Source organism: Tiliqua scincoides, chromosome 7 (assembly GCF_035046505.1).
Source record: "Tiliqua scincoides isolate rTilSci1 chromosome 7, rTilSci1.hap2, whole genome shotgun sequence".
In the NCBI taxonomy this organism is placed as follows: domain Eukaryota; kingdom Metazoa; phylum Chordata; class Lepidosauria; order Squamata; family Scincidae; genus Tiliqua; species Tiliqua scincoides.
Genome location: NC_089827.1, coordinates 43,931,299 through 43,948,778, shown reverse-complemented (window position 1 = coordinate 43,948,778; position 17,480 = coordinate 43,931,299). Strand labels below are relative to the sequence as shown.

The window sequence follows — 17,480 nt, the reverse complement described above, 5'->3', positions numbered from 1 at the left end:
TCCCCTCTTTGAAGAACTGCCCACCTGCTAGGCAAATTGGATCTGTTGTCAAACAGCTCATTTTCTAGTTTCTCCTAAACTTGATGTTGATCAAGGACCCTTGATCGAGTCCTTAGCTTCCGGGCACATAACACTCCTTGTCAGCACAACATGTAAAATGTTAATAGAACAAAAGCTGCAGTGCTAAGCACACTGACTAAGGAGTAAGCCCCATTGAACTCAGTGGAATTCGCATGTTGCATAAAAATGCTTAGGATCCTTCTGCATGTATATTAGAACTGAAATTATCCCATTCATCTCCCTTCCTATCTTTTAAAACCCAATTTAAATAGCTGTAGTTGTTTAAAAAGGCTCTGGTTAAGATGTTGGTAAATTATCTGAAGGAGGGAGTTTAAAATTACCTGCACTGGTTTGACATTCAAAGCTGCAGTGTGTGTGTGTGTGTGTGTGTGAGAAACTAAACCAACAAAATCATTTTCCCTGCTGAATTTTTTTTTTCCCTGGTATTGCCAGGGTGCTTTCGGAATTTCCCTCAATCACAATGGTCAGATTACAGAAGCAATCAGTTATTGTTTCCTGGTTAATGTCCTTAAGTCATTTTTCCTATTTTTATCTGCCTGGGAACCTTGTTCCTTGGACAGAAGCCCTGGGTTTTGCAACTTGAGCTAATGTAGTGAGGCACAAATCTACACGATGGCATCATCTGAATCTCTCTACATTGAACACTACATTGCATCTCCTGCGTGTGCCAAACAATGTTGTAACACAATCGAGAGCTGGTAGTGTAGTGATTTAGAGAGTGATTAATGCATCAGGAAGTCGCTTGTTTGAATCCCACCTATGACCTCACTAGGGGCCCAATCCTAGCCCAGTTTCCAGCACCAGTGCAGCTGTGCCAATAGGGCATGTGCTGCATCCTGCAGCAGAGGGGCAGTCACTGAGGCCACCTCAACATAAGGAAATGTTTGTTCCCTTACTTGGAGCTGCATTGCGACTGCATTGGCACTGGAAAGTGGCATAGGATTGGCCCCTAGGTGGCCTAAGGTAATCCACAGTCTTAGCTCCGCAGCTGCAATATGGGGATACTGACTCTGTTTTGATAGGAGTGGTTGTTGCAATCCTGTTCCTGCTGGTTCTCCAGTGATTGAGAAGAGGACTGCTGCATCCTTCCACCTCCTTTTCCCTTTTTATGTGCCTTCAGTGGCCAGGTGAGAGGCTCTTAGGAGAAAACTCCCTGCCTGGCCTGTTTTGAAAATGTGAAGGAGGCGAGAAGGAGGAGGAGGCAACTGTGGCCATGGCTCACATGGGCTTGCATAGGCCAAAAAGTAAAAAAGAGAGTGGAATTTCGGGGCTGTTTCAGGCTCAGACCAGAGACAGTCTTTGTTTCCATAGATAGATAAATATGTCAAATGTTTACAGAGCACTTTGCCAGTTTTCTCAGGGAGTATAGGAGCAAGGTTTCCCTCGGCAATGAATAGTGAGTCTGTAGTTTTGTAATAGATTGCCATGCCCTCTGTAACTTATCCATGTTTCGTGATCTGCAACAGTCAAATTTCATGTGCTCTTATGTCAAAAGCACATCTTTGCACTCTTCCTTTTCCCCATAAGACAGGAAATTGCAAACAGTGTAACAAGCCAAGTAATGATCTGATACTTTTTTAAAATTGGAGGTTGGGGGGTGGGGGGGTTTGGTAAAGTGACTTTTGCAGTCATTTCTATTTCACTTTCGTTCATAGCATTTTGTTCATTCGCAATTAAAATTCATGGTGTGATGATGTTGATGTGAGGAGGAAATCAAAATTTTCATGGGTCAGTGACCCCTTAAAAGATCTCGCTCCTGCCAAGTATTCACTTGGAGAGAAAATATTCGTATCCGCTTGCTTCCGGGGTATACTTTTTTATTTCTAACATCCCATTACTGATACTTCTTTGCTGTGCCATTTGCCCTCCTAGGACTCTTTCCATGTTATTTGATCCAATCTATCGGTCAGTCCTGAAGATCTGAATTTCCTTTTTTCAAACAGATTTGATAGTAATACTACAAAGAAAAATAAAGCCTGTGCGTTGGAAGTCTTTAACTACTTTCCTGATATCCCCATCCCATCTGTAAACAAGGCAGGAGGGGTGGGATGGACTGCGAGAGAGTGGGGACAGATGTGGCAAGAGGGAGGAGGTTCATGCGCAGCAACTGTGAGGCTTACCAGGACAATCCAATCCCTTGAAGCTCTACTCAGAAGTAGTCCATTGTAGCTGGTCATTCAATGAGGCTTCCTCCTCCCAAGTAGCAATGGAGCCCACCAGTAGCATAGCTGGAGGGGGTGCAGAGCTCTAAGTTTTGCAGGGAGCCTCAACTTGGCTTGCAAAGAACTATGTGTTTCATGGAGTCTCACAGCAAGCGTGCAAGCGGCTCCCTCCTGTTCAGAGCATGTTTTTGCCACTTGGACTCAAGTCACCTGACTTGAGTTCCCATCCCTGGCAACAACTCAACCTCCAGACCACAACTCCTGCCATCTGTGTGATTACATGGGGAAAAAAGGGCTGGCAGGAGACATAGGTGAAGCAATCTTGATTTCTTCATGTCTTTTAAAATGCAGGAAATAATGTAATGTTTCTATTGGGACTAATTAGTTCCTGTTTTTTTTAAAATGCTGAACAGATAAAACCTTGTAAGTTACTAAGTATTACAAGCATCCTTTCTTTGTGATTTTTTTAATCCAAATTAAAACTTCTAACATTTGGGTGTTTGCCCATTAATGTTAAATACTATGAAGAGAAATCAAATAGCTTACAAAAAGAGGGGGGGAAAGCACAATTTGATTTTGTAAGAACTCAAGATCACAAGAATAAAACAATGAGATGCTTTTGCAGTATAATTTGGCCAAGTCCAATGAATAGACTGGAATAAAAGCCAAGGAATTTTAGAGAACAAAAGCACACTAGTTTGTGGCACTTTATGTCTAGGCTGTTGGTTTAGCTGTTTAAACTAAATAGCAAACAGGTCTTTGGGCAAAAATACATGTTGACTGTATGCAAGATGGATAGATGCATTATGATGATATGTGAACTAGTTTAAGGAAGCCCATGTGGATGATACACTTTTGAAGTGGTTGATTGGAGTTGGGCCCAAACAGAACTCGAGAGGCAGAAGGGACAGTACAGTATTTTGTTATTTTGAGAAGCATTTATGTTGCCCTTCTACCATGGAACCCAGGGTAATGTACAACAAAACCTGACAAATTAAATATCATCAATCTAAAAATCAACAAGACAGAAACAGTCAGTACAGATAAAATCAGAACACAATCGAATCACCAGTAACAAGAAAATAAACAGTCAGCTTGAGGGCTAACTTATATCAATTGCTTGTCGGAACTGCTAGGTTTTGACTAACTGCCTAAAAGCTTGCAAAGTCGGTGCCTGCCTGGTCTCCCAGGGCATTCCAGGGGGCTGGTACTGCTACCAAAAAGACTCTGCTTGTAGATGGCCATCGTATTTTTGACAAGACAGGCACCTGACACAGGGCTGCAGATTTATGGGGGATGGGGAAAATATGGAATGTTGGTTTATGGTTTTACACGTCAAAACTAGTCTCTCTTAATTTTCCTCAGTAGCATATAGGCAGCCAGTGCAGACTGAGCAATATGGGTGTAATATATTCCTAGCAAGATGAAAACATTAACACTTGGATAGTTACATTTTGCACCAACTGAAGCTTTCAAACTATTTTCAAGGGCAACCCCCCATAGAGCTCATCACAACAATAAAATCTACTGGTGACATCAGCATGCATAGGGGCTGTGCCTCAATGGTGGAGCACATTGCAGAAGGCCCCAGGTTCAATTCCTGGCATTGCCAGGTAGGGCTGGGAAAAATTCCTGGTTGAAACCCTGGACAGCCTCTGACAGTTTGAACCTCAGTGGACCATTGTTCTAAGGCAGCTTCCTATAATAGGCAGCTTCCTTAAGATGGATAACTCTGCCTTAAGTATAAGGCAGCTTTGTTATGATGGATAACTCTGGCCATCCCTAAATTTTCCAGGAATAGTTGCATTTAGATCAACAACTGAGTGAAGTTGTTGGAAGGTGCATTAGTTTCGACAGTGTAAGGTCTTTTTGGGATTAGGCCTTTAGTTTCTAAGGTGCCCTAAAACACTGTTATTTTTGCAGCCCTTCTGGATATGGAATGAAACAATTTAGACAGGAATCTCTCCAAAATAAAATGGATTTTTTTTTCTGTTTATCCTTATAATATTCTTAGTCTTGTTTTTATAAGAAATGACGAGAGATAAGGTGAACACAAATATTTAGTAATTGGTTGAGGCTTAACCAATTCAACATAGTCTAAGTTGTATATATTTTCAGTCTTGCTAAGAAAACATTTGAAGCCTCCAACTTACAAAATGGATTATTTTGTATAAAGGAGAGTCCTCAGTTCATGCAAACTGTTGCTCTCAGAAACATGGGCCTTTAATGGAGCACAGATGAGCTACTTTCCTTTAGCCAAGCAGCTCAAAACATCTATTAGCCCTCCCAATCTGCTTGAATTAGTGTGCCCCTATTTATAGGGTATTGGATGGGGAGCAGTGAGGCCTAGATTCAAACCTCAGCTGAGCTGTGAATCTCAATGGATGACCTTTTGAGAAGTCCTTTTCTCAATCTAACCTACCTCAGATGGTATTTGTGAGGATAAAATGATAAAAACCCACATTTTCCACGCTGAGTGACTTGGAGGAATTGTGATTAACTATGAACATTGGTTGAACTGTTTTGAAAGTGACCCAAATTTAGATATAAAAGGCTCAAAGCCTGGCTGTTCATCCATTTGGGACTGAGCTCCATTTCCCCAGCAAAGACAAGGGGGACTTCAGCTGAGATTGTTTCTAAGAGCACTCTCCTTCACTTTAAAGGTTGTGTACCATCGGCAAAATCTGGCAACCATATAGTCTTATAGACCAGTCCTGGAACTGTGGTCTAGGATTATACCCAGAAAAGGCCTCACACATGGTTTTTTTTTTTTCTTCAACCACAGAGTTCAATGTCTATGTCAGGAAGAGTGTGTATTTTACAGCATTTAAAGGCCACTCAGTGTACTGTAGCACTCCTGTATCCACAGTCTTGGTTTCTGCAGTTTCAGTTATCCATGATCCATCTGCTCTTGCTGGGTTGTACGTTCAACTTGCAAATATTTCTTTACCAGTTGACAAGCTATATGCTGCATTTGCAATTGCCTTTTTGAATTTGCAGTGGTCATTTTGAAACCATTCCGAAGCTATCCACAGTCATTTTGAACCTATTCCGCAGCCAGTGAAGTACATGCAGCCCCCAGAATGCCTTGTAGCAGCCCCAGAATGTTCTGGAGCCACATCCATTAACAGTTTGCTGTTAAATTCTCATGAACAACATAGAGTTAGGGGAAATACAAGTGAGGGGACCTGGAAATTTCCTGGGTCTCAGAAAACATTTGCATATATTCTGTGAAGTCTAGCATTCTCATTTTGTGTATGCCTGCATAGTTTAATATATCATAATTTGTAGAAATTATGATGCAATGATCATATGAAATGATGATCCAGTAGAGAAGGAAAGAGACCCAAATGAAACTCTGTACCCTTTGATAAAATTCCTCTCAGAGGCCCTTATGGCAGCAGCTCCACATCTCTTATAATATTATTTTGTTCAACTTGGAGGGAAGACAAGATTTTGTGAGGAACCTGCCCTCTGGGTGGTTGTACTAATCTTTCTAAAGAACCAACATCAACAGCCATTATGACTTGTATGTAAATTGTGCTATGGAGAATCTAATTTTATCCTCTCTACACTTTTCCTTTTTCCCCCCAGTATGGGGTACTGCATCCTCTTGGTCCATGGTTTAAACAAGCTTTGCACATGGCTAAATAAGTGGGGAGCCAGTGCAATGACCATCTCGGCTTTGCTGCTATTGCTTTTCTCCTGGAAGACAGTGAAACAGAATGAAATCTGGTTGTCAAGGGAATCTCTCTTCAGGTATGGCTTTTGGCTTTTAGCTCTCTCTCTTTTTAAACATGGTGTTTTCTATTGTGTGTCTTTGTTGTATTAGATATAAGTAACTGTCCTATGAGAGATGTGGTATTAGTCTGTAACCAAAAAAGCACGTGATTGTCAAGCAATATTTTTTTGGGGGGGAAGGTAGGCATAGAATTTTAAAGCTGTTGCAGCAAGTTCTTCACCCAGTGTATAAGCCAGCCTTAACTACATGCTTTCCCTTTAATTTTGTTTGTACCCTGCTTTTCAGCCAAGGTTGGCTCCCAAGGCAGTTTCCTATTAAAATACACACATAATTACTGTTATGCACAATCTGCACTTCCCTGAGCAGTGAGAAGTTTTTTTTGGGGGTGGGGGGGGAGGCAGCACCACCCAGATTCCAGTTTCCTTGGGAGGAGGAGATCATTGGAAGCTTATAGTGTCTTTGCAATAGTTGGTTTGCTTATAAATGTACAAAATGAGACCATCAGGGCACTCCTACCAGTCTGCAACAGATCCCATCAGTCTCCTGGACACCAGCCCTGCACTCCAAAGTTCTTCAGCTCTGGGTACCTCTGAGAACTGAATAGGGGCAGTGCTGTTATTCAGTGGTGCAGTTCATGCCTGGGAGGGAGCTGCATGGTAACTGTGAGACTCAGCTGCAAATCCTGTTTTATTTATTATTAATAATAGGGGCAGGAGGTCTGGTCTAGAGGGTAGAGCCTCCATTAGCCCGAACATAACATCAGAAGGTCGCCAGTTTGAGGACACCGGCAGCTCCCTGAACGGCTGAGAATGGTGAGACTTTGAAGCAGCTGACAAGCCGAGCTGAGTGATTCCACCTGCTCTTGGTATGAGCAAGAAGCGTCTTGGCTGCCCTCCATGTGAGAGATGGAGCTGCTTGTCAGTCTGCGTGGGAGAACTGGAGGCCAAACCAGTGAGACCAAACCAGGAAGATCCATTCTGAAATGTTGTTGGTTCTTGAAAGAAAGCACCTCTATGATTGTAAAAATCCCCTTGAGGGATTTAGAAATGCCTGCCTATGTAAACCGCCTTGAATAAAGTCAGAGGAGTAATCCGATGACCAGAAAGGCGGTATATAAATACCTAGTTGTTGTTGTTGTTATTATTATATACAGCTTTTCAACAAAAAGTAGTTCACAAAGTGATTCATGTAGCAAAATAAGTCAATAAATGGTTCCCTGTCCCGAAATGGCTCACAGTCTTAAAGAAAATGCAGAAAAGACCCCAGCAAATATGCCATGCCTGGCTGAAAGGAGACAGTTGTTCTCTCTTCCTGCTAAAGATAAGGGAGCACCACTTTTGAAGGTACCTCTCTGCCTAGTTAGCAGGGGTCTTTTTAAGACTGTGGCCCCTTTGGGAATAGGAAGTCATTTATTGATTTATGTTGCTGTGAGAACTTTATTTAGAGCCCAGTCCTATTCTCTCCCTCCCACTGGTGCAGCCGCACAAAAAAGGATTGCACTGTATCCAGTGGGAGGACACCTATTGGGAGAATTCAGAGTGAAAAGGACAATTATTTCTCCTTACCCTTCCATAAGCCTCTGCATGGGTCTCCTCGGATGTGTGCCAGCACTGTAGCTGGCGCAAATCCAAGGAAAAAGGGGATAGGAAGGCTGCTGACAGAGGGGATAAGATCCAGCATGTGCCATTGCCACTGGATCCACTCCCTCCCTTAGCCTCCCCAGAAGTGCTGCTGGAAGCAGTGGGGCACCCACAGGGCCACAACCAGGCCAGGCTTTGTTGACCATTGCTGGAGGAGCCAATTGTTCCAATCGGCATGTGTGGGGAGCCCAACATCCCAGCCCAGTAAGTCCACGCCCGGAGAAATAGGTATTTGTAACATAAGTAGCACAATGTGAATTTCAGTCATCTTATAAGCATATATGCATATAATGCATATTAACTGGGGATCAAATTTTCAAAATGCTCTTTTCTAACAATAAGTCTAAAAATGGTTTTTCCCTGCTCAGCAAATCTATTTTCTTGAGCCAAATGTGCTGATTAGGGACTATCTATCCCTCTGCTCCCAAACACTTTTGCTGCTTTTTATTTATGCATGTAAATCTGCAAAACTATAGCGCACTGCCTATAGTCTGCCTTGTTTTGTGCATCGCAAACAGAATTATTTGATAAGTTCCAACCATGTACACTTGTGAAAGATCAATGGAAGGCAATTTAACAGGACACTGCACAGCCAACAGTTTATCATGGAAGAAAACTTTATTACTTGTGTGGTGATGATTCACAGAACAAGCAAAAAAATACAGATTGGCTTTCAGTGTGTTTCTGATATACTGTCTTAGCTTCTCTCAAGGAACTCTGGGAACCGTAGTTTCATGAAAGTGTGAGGAATTTTATGTTTGGAATCCTCAAACTGTATCCAGAAAGAGGGGGAAAAAACTAACCAAAGAGAAAAACAAAACTTTGCCTGTTGACCTGGAGATTCTCCTTACTTGCCACAGGTGACCAGAAGAGTGTCTGTTCATAAACCTGAAAGTACAAGACATACCAGCATTTTGAATTATGCTATCTGGGGTGCCTTCTAGCCATTTATATTGGAGATGGGTAGATGGGACTCGTTAGCCTGGGAAGGCAGCTCATCTGAGAGAAGGAAAACTCTGATTCCAAACCTCCACTGCCTTGTGGCTACATCCAGTTATGGAAAAGACTTCAGGAGTCAACGTCGAGGCAAAATCCGGAGCCGGAGTCCCTGAGGCAGTTCATGGCTGAACACAGTCACGTTCTGGCAACTCCTGCAATGCCGCTGGAACCAACTGTATTGGCCTCTGCCTTTCCATTGGACCATTTCAGCGACGTGGAGAGGGGGGATTTGCTGCATGGGTAACAGCCTATCCTCCATACCTGCTTTACCCAGGCTTCGCGCACTGGATAGGACACTCTGCTCCAGAACACTATTCAGAGCGCAATACCATAGTCTTCCAAGACTGAAGGATGCCAACATGATTGGAGATGAAATACTCTGCTACGGTCATTTGTGACATATCACTGTGCAGAACAGGAAGACAGGCTGGGCTCTAGTTACAGTTCAGTGCACACTGGCAGGTAGCTTGCCAGCCTGATAGGCTAACGGGTTGGACCAACAAAGGAGTATATAAATATTGCAATAAATATATGGGATGGTTGCTGCATGCCTGGTAGGACATTAGTGGCTGTCCTACCAGTAGACCAGTAGGGCTGTCCTCCCTATAGGGTGATCACTGCCACCGTTAGTGTTACAAATGCCATCTGTAGGCTGCCTGAAACATCAGTGGTCATATGTAAAGTGGGATTGAACAGAACAGTGAGTTTCAGAGAGAAGAGTGTTATCAGCTGCAGGACAGATTGATTACTTAGTAATGAGCAGAGTCTAGTTTCTTTCTCTCCAGATCAGCAGGGTTGTTAACCAGATAGATTACTTGCCTTGCACAGGGAGTTTCTGTACTACTGCCAAATAGAATCATAGAGTTGGAAGGGACCTATAAGAGCGAGTCCAACCCCTGCCAGTGTACGGTGCCCCCAGATACAGCTTCTCTGGTAGGTGGCTATCCAGCCTCTGCTTAAAGACCTCCAGCAGTGGAGAATCTACCACCTTCCAAGGCAGACTGTTCCACTGCCAAACACTTCACACCATCCAGAGGTTCAATTAAAACTTCCAATTAAAAATATCTGGGCTTGAAGGCCATGGTCCAAAAGGGTACCTTTGCCTTAATTTTGCCCAGATCTGTGGAGGAAGGAGGAAGTTCTTCCTAACGTTAAATTGAAATTCCCTTTTTGTAATTTAAACCCATTTCGCCCGGTTCCTGTCCTCTGGAGATGATGTTTGTGGTAGTGTCCTGTCTCAGGTTTTCACAGAGGTTGACAAGGTAGTCAGAGCTGGAGGACCTGAAAGAGCTCCAAGAGAGCAACTTGAAGTGATGGGATTCCAGGACTTTGCAGGGCTAGAGAGGCATAGTCGGGGCCAGCAGACATAAAAGGACTTAGATGGAGTGAGGATTCCAACTAAGTCCTTTCAGGCCTGCTGGTTCTGACTTTCCCGACCAGGCACCACCCCAGTCCTGCAAAGTGAAACTCCTTAACAATACAAGCCTGGAGCCAAGCACCACCTCTCATCTGATGATCTCCCTGTGTTGGCAGGTGAGTAGTGGCAGGCCAGAGGACCCTGGCATATTGGGGTTTTACCCCTCAGGTGAGTCTTGCCATGGAAAGGCCATCTCCAAGGTCAAGGCTCTGGTTTCTGGGACTTCTTATTGCCTAATCTATTTGCATCATCAAGGGTTCCTCATTGTTATCTTCACTTACTAACCAAGTCTCTCTCTGTCCTTACCATCAATTTCTAGTTGCAGTGCAGCTATGGAGATGAAAAAGTCAGAGCTGCTTCTTTTTTCTCTCCTTTTTTTGTCTTCCTGTAAGAGCTGCACAAGATTTCTCTTTTCTCTTAAGTCCTCTAGCAAGCGCAAAGGAAATAGGGAGGAAAATGTCTGCTCTTTCCTATGCAAATAAATCTGCTCTCAAGTGGGGAAAAAAAAATCCTCTCCTTTCTTACAGACTGGCTGATGTGACAAAAGAAGCAGGCAACTTAGGGCACAATCCTAACCAACTTTCTAGCACTGACCTATCTGAAATGCAGCCCCAAGGCAAGGTAACAAACCTGCCCTTAGCTTGGGGAGGCCTGCTTGACTGCCTCCCCACTGCAGGATGCAGTGCATGCCACATTGGCACAGCTATGTCAGTGCTGGAAAGTTGGTTAGGATTGCTGCCTGAGAGAACACACAGGCAGTGGGGAAAACACCTGCTTGTTTTCTTCTGGTCTTTGCAAGCTTGCCTTGTCCTCCATTTCTGCATGTTTGCTGCAGGGCTGAAGTGTCAAGCAAAGACTTCCCTCACTTGCAAAGAGTGTCCAAACGAAAACAGACATTTCCCCCAATGGCTCTGTGATCTCTAAAGCTGAGTGCAATGCAGAGAAGACTATGGCTGTCCCTCCAGCCCTCATGCTTGCTGCCAGTTAGAGGAAAAGGCCTTTTCTGAGTTGCAGACAGCTTTGGAGAGCACAGACCCATTGAGGGGAATGCCTACTTGGTTTTTGTTGGTTTTGGGCACGGTTGTCTTGAAGTTGCAGTCAACGCTAGACGGCAACAAAGACATGGGGGGAACATGCCTGCTTGTTTCACGTCTTCTATCAGGCAAGACAAAGAATGGGAGAAAGGCTTGCTGTATGCTTCCTTCTTGCCAGGGGACCAAGGGGCATTCATCCCAGATGATTTGGCAAATGGAACTGCTCAACTGGCAGCAGATCTCAGTGTTAGGAATCTAACCAACTCCTGCCTCTCTGAGGCCTGGCTGTCACTTGAAGTCGGGTCCATGATGTATCATGTAGGAAGCTTGTGCAAAAAGATACCACATGCTAGGGGTAAGTCACTTGGTGAGCCAGTTCTACACATTGTAGCTGCAGTTTCAGCTGCTTCCATGTGTCTGGCCTGTTGTGTTTTTCCATTTCTTTTGCACACAAGATTCCATGCAAAAACCTGCCCATGATCTATGTTCTTAAGGAACTCAGTGGTAATTTCCACCACATTTTCTTTGATCTTGGTCTGTAGCCTTGTTCTCAAGCAAGCACAAACTGCCTCACTTGTCCATATTGCTTCTTTTACTTGCAAAACAAAGAATGCACACAAAATTTGTGCAAACTACTTAAAATTAAAATGTTGTTTAGGATAAATATTAGTACCTACAATATATTTATTGCTATTCAAATCACTTTAGACACATTCTCTCAGTAGCACTGACAATGGTCCTGTAAGGTAGATGGATATTATCTTCCCAATTGCAAGTGTGAGGCTGCTTCTGAGAGGTGTCTGAGACCACCTTTCATGCCTTCGGTGGGATTTGAACCAGGGAGTTCCTGATTTACAGCTCTGTGTCTTCCCCAATCCATAGACCACTACTCTCAGCATGCAAACTGAGTGTGTTTATATAAAATAAGCCAATTTACATAAGTATATTTTTCCTTAGTGTACTGTACCATCTTCCCCAGTGCCAGCTTCCTTTTAATCAGTGGGGCCTGTGCCAAGAGACTGTGTTACAGGTTGGTTTCTAAGAATCGCTGTAGCAGTCAATTAGGAAGGAAATCACACTGAGACATTGTTCTCAAACGTGATGTATCTGTTTCTTTTTTTTCACAGCCAGCTCATTGCTATGTATTTTCTGACAGGAAAAATATTAGTGTTTAGAAATTCATGTCAGGGGAGTGGGGTGGAATGTGGATGGAAAATGTGAGCTGGGAGGTTGAAGGAAATGGAAATGGAAAAACGACTTTGTGTTGCCTTGTTATTCTTCTCCTTTCCCCACTTGGCTGGTGTACCGGTATTTATTATTATTTCCTCTCTTAATTAGGAAATAGTTTCCTGAGAGCATCGAGCACCAGATCTCAGAAACGCTATTTGCCCTGAATCTTGACTCCACAAACATATAGGACCAATTTTCACATTATGATTTCATGATTCAGGAAGCTACCACCCCCAAGCAAAATTCCCCTACAAACTATTTATATTGATAACTTCTGATGCAAGACTTCAATATATGTATACTCCTTTTATCACTTTCCCAAATCATCATATGAATGTTAAATGTTATGATACAATTGACCACTGATCTTCACTGGTGATTACCTTTGAATAAAGGTTTATATACCTGGATTCTATCTACCCCCTTCCAATTATAACCCTCTGGGAGCTGTGGCACATACACAGTACTGCTATGCACCTATATGTTGGCGTCTATAATTGTTTCAAGAGGTATCTCGACATTTGCCAATCTTGCATAGATCAAAAGTTTCCCTTCCATTGAAATGAGTTAGGAAGCCTTCAAGGGCGGGAGAGTCATGTGTAAACACTGGAGTTTACACCTTCTCTTGGAGAGTGAAAGTGTGTCTCAAAATTCAGGGAAATATGGGCAGAACTATAGGAACTAACACTTCTGTTCATGCACTTTCTCCTAACTTAAGGACCACTTGGAGATACAGCTGTTGGGGTGGAGGGATTCAGATTGGCACTGTGGGAAAGCAGGATGAATGCTTCCCCCTTCTCTGTTTTCCTGCTGGAAATCATCCCCTGAAGTAGCTAATTACTGCAAAGCAACTATTTGCTGCATATAGCCAGTTCTGGGGTAAATAGCCCCTGGGGCCCTGGGGAGGGGAGAATTTTCAGCAGCAAGACAGGGCAATGGGAAATGTTAATCCCTTCTCTGCACACTTCAATTCAAATTAGGCTTCTCCACTGTGGCTTTTTCGACATAAAAGGAAGACTTCCTTTTACTCTACATCCCTGTTTACATCCATGAATGATGGCTATAGTTTCATATCTCTATATAATATGTTCCCTACTCCCAGTATGCCACACTCCCTTTTCTGACTTGTTCTTCTCTGAAACCCCATCAAGATTGGCTTTGTTATGAGGTGTGTGTTTGCAAAAGGACTGAGACAATGTGGGCCTGTTTGTGCATTTCAGGGCAAGGGATTCAACAAGGCTGATCTCTGTGTGCCCAATATACTCAGCAAGATTAGGAAGGCTGTGTTTGCAAAAGTACGATTTGGTCTGAAATAATAAATCCTGGCAGGCCAGGCCTCTCCATGTACTTGTGTTCCAGTATTCATCACTCTTACTTGAAACCCTCTGGGGCAAGTTAAGATGAAACACAGCATGGTAAGAAAGAGCAGAGCATGTTCTTACGTTGTTTTTCCTGCATGGTTTCTATTTCATAGGTCAGGAGTGCAGACTCTACCCCATAACGCCAAGGTGCACTACAACTACGCCAATTTTTTGAAAGACCAAGGCCGTGATGCTGAAGCCATCTACCACTACAAGACAGCACTCAAGTAAGTTCTTGGAATATCTCTCTAACAGTTATCCTATCTTCTTTGGTTCATGGTAAATATGGACAGGTGAGCAGGAAGAAGTCACCATAAAATTAGTTCCCCCCCCATCTTACTGAATGAATTTTTTTATAGAACATTTACACACCACCTTACCACCCTTTTGGGAGCTTGTTTCCATTTCTTCATATGCAAAATGAAATTTAAAAAGTGTTCAACACTCTGCATTGTAACACTCTGTTAATAATAATAATAATAATAATTAATTGTAACAGTATTGATATACCGCTTTTCAGCTAAAAGTTCACAAAGTGGTTTACAGAGAAGAATCAAATAACTAAATGGCTCCCTGTCCCAAAAGGGCTCACAATCTAAAAAGATGCAAATGAATACCAGCAGACAGCCACTAGAACAGACAGTGCTAGGGTGAGGTGGGCCAGTTACTCTCCCCCTGCTAAAAAAAGGGGCACCCACTTGAAAAAGTGCCTCTTACCCAATTAGCAGGAGTACAATGAAAAGTATTTTAACCGTGCAATATTTATGTGTGCTTTGTAAAGCCATTTAGTGCTGCAATCTTATGCATGTTAACTGGGGCAAAATTCAGAACTCACTGCAGCTTAACATCTGAGTAAACATATATAGGATTGTGCTTCTGTTATGCTTTATAGTAATAAGGCTATAGAGCTGTTTGTGTCTGGTGAGTAAGATAAGATTACAGCCTCACAGCCCAATCCTATGCATGTCTACTCAGAAGTACCATTATAGTCAATGGGGCTTACTCACGGAAGTGCAGATAGGATTGGGCTGTATGTCTTACTGAATACAATGGACTTGCTTCTGAATAAAATAAATAACACCATTTCCAAACACCTCTATGGCATGTAACTGTTACTGGCATGGCAGAGTCTCACATATACTCAATGGAGGTCCATGTCATTTTGCCGCTACCATAAGCATGTATTATATCCAGGTATACCGAAAGCTGGTGTGTGTGCAGTATTTTGCTTTTCTCTTATAGGCTTAGGATGTATTGTCTTTTCTCCAAGAGCCCCTTTGAGATGGCTCGACTTGCTATACATATGATAGAATATGTGCTTGAACTGTGCACAGGTGTAGTGAATCTCCGTAAAATGCCAATGGGGGAGGTGGCCTCAAACGTGGGCTACCTGGAGTCTCAAACCCCGCCAGTGGCAAGGTGCAGACACCTTACCTCTGTTTCCTCTGTCAAACTGGCAGATTGTGCTCTGGGCTTTGAGAATACACATGCAGCACAAGCCTATCTTGCGCCGGAACAGGCAAGCCAGGAGTCTTACGCAGTATCCAGCAAGAGATACGGCACCAAAGTGGCTCAGCTGGAGGTAAGGGGAAACTCTTCCCCTTATCCCCAGGTTAGCCACTGCAGTCCCTAAGAGGCTCAGGAGGTGGCACGAGTCCGAGAAGAGTGAAGCAACTTGAAGCTGCTCTGCCCGGGAATGGGGTTGGGATCTGGCATAACAGCTGGATCCAAGCCCCACCTCCTGCTCCCTGCCTGTCCGCCCCTGGGACCACCCTCCTCCCACTCTGGAATGCCTTTCTCCTGCCTCCTCCCTGGCCACCCAAGAGCCTTGCATCAGCCGAGCTTGCCCCACAAGCTGCCACGGAGGCTGGATGTAGCCTCTGTGTGCCAGTGCACCTCTGTGCACTGGTGTGATTTGCTCTCGAGGAGGCGCAAATGTGCTTTACAGCCTAACTCGTAGTTAGGATTGTGCTCTTGGTCAACTGACCTCAAAAGCCAATCCCTACTGACCAGACCCTATAAAGCACTTGGCTCGCTTATCAGTCTGAGCAACTCATCTCTTGGTTGGAGATACTACATGGCTAAGAACTTTCTCCCTGTTCTTTATAACCACTCTGGAACTGGGCCTCTACTAGTTTGAACCATGCACCTGTCACAAGCATCACCCTTGGGATCAGGGAAAGATTAGAAGGGATTCCTAAACCCAGGCAGGATGTAACCCACACCCTCTTCCACCAACTTAATCCACCAAACCCCTAAGGATAATGTGATCTGCTTATACTACCATAAGCACCCAGGTTCTTTTAAAATACATTTCCTTAGTCAATAAATATTGCACTTAATCTTTAATAGAAGGATTTTATTATAAAACAGGTTAACGTTAAGGGAGCTCTAGTTGCTCCATAACATTAATACATGCATTTTACAATAACAGCATAAAATAAAAAAAATTAGCTGACAACAGTTACTACCATTACAGGCAGGTCAACCACATCACTGCTTCCAGCATGCTCCAGTTTCCTTCCTCCTGCTATTCCTGTGTTCTCCTCTGAGAACCCACATCCAGGTTTTATCCTCTTCTAAATTATCAGTGAACTACACCTGGACAATTTCAGGTCTTCTGCCCAGCAACCTTTAAAACCTCTTAAAGGAAAAGGTACTTGCCTCACCCCATGACAGCACCTGCTTTTGGCCCAATTGGGTAGGTGGTCATTTCCCATAGTCCCCAAATCTGACTTCCTGGAATTTGACCATTCCTGAGACCTAGCAACCTCACAGAACTACAATCCCCCATCTTCTGTCTTAGATAACAATATATTTGTTAGGAAAAACACACAGAATTCAGAGGCATGTTGTAAAATAAGTAAACAGAAACCTGATATAGTGTAACACCAGGCATAATAATTTATAAGGGTTCATTTCAATGTCAGTCTATCAGTCTCACTTATAGTTCGGTCAGAGTTTTACTCTTTGTCACTGGGAAGTCTTAACATGAAAGACAGGATCTCTGTGGGGCACTTCCAGACAAAGATATTGTTGACTATCAGCACACTGAATGCCAGATGTTTATAATTCATTGTGAGTTGATCCTTTTACTGCTACCTATTAGTCCCAAAAGGCTAGCAGGTGCCACAGAGATATTGTGCCAAACCTTCATGGTAGGATGATCCTCTTCGTTCAAAGTACTTCCTGCTCACCTTCCTGTTGTGGCATTATTGTGGCTAGAGAAGGTGTTGTCTGCAAGTTCTGTAAAAGTGCTTGTTCTCTGCCCAGCTCCTTGATTTTCCAAAGCACCCAGGTGCCACCCATGATTGAACCTTGAAGAATGCAGAAGGTGCAGCTTGCCTCAGACACAATGCCCTGGGGAAGTGGTAGTGAACATCCACTCTTCTGAACTGCTTGTCTACAATACAAGCAGGAGGTCTGGTCTAGAGGGTAGAGCCTCCGTTAGCCTGAAGATAACATCTGAAGTTATCTGTTTCAAGGCCACTGTTAGCTCTGGGAAGAGACCTTGAAGCAGCTGACAAGCTGAGCTGAGTTGTTCCACCTGCTCTTTGGTGTGAGCAAAGAAGTGTCTTGGCTGCCCTTCAAGTGAGAGATGAAGGAGCTGCTTGTCAGCCTGCCTGGGAGGCAACTGGGGGCCAGAAGTGATACCAGACCAGAAAGATCCATCTGAAATGTGTGTGGTTCTTGAAAGACAGAACCTTTCTGTGATTGTAAAAATCCCCTTGGGGATTTAGAAACAGCCTGCCTATGTGAACCGCCTTGAATAAAGTCAGAGAGTAATCTGATGACCAGAAAGGCAGTATATAAA

The 17,480-nt window shown here is 43.5% G+C and overlaps 1 protein-coding gene across 4 annotated transcripts in view; it reads left to right on the top strand.

The window, feature by feature from the left end:
- Window positions 1-17,480, top strand: part of TMTC1 (transmembrane O-mannosyltransferase targeting cadherins 1) — a 165,384-nt gene that overhangs the window by 81,546 nt on the left and 66,358 nt on the right. For all 4 annotated transcript variants that reach the window (XM_066633815.1, XM_066633814.1, XM_066633816.1 and 1 more), the window contains 2 exons: window positions 5,838-6,002; window positions 13,780-13,893. In XM_066633815.1, the coding sequence (XP_066489912.1) occupies window positions 5,838-6,002; window positions 13,780-13,893 (279 nt within the window). The remainder of the gene's footprint in view (window positions 1-5,837; window positions 6,003-13,779; window positions 13,894-17,480) is intronic.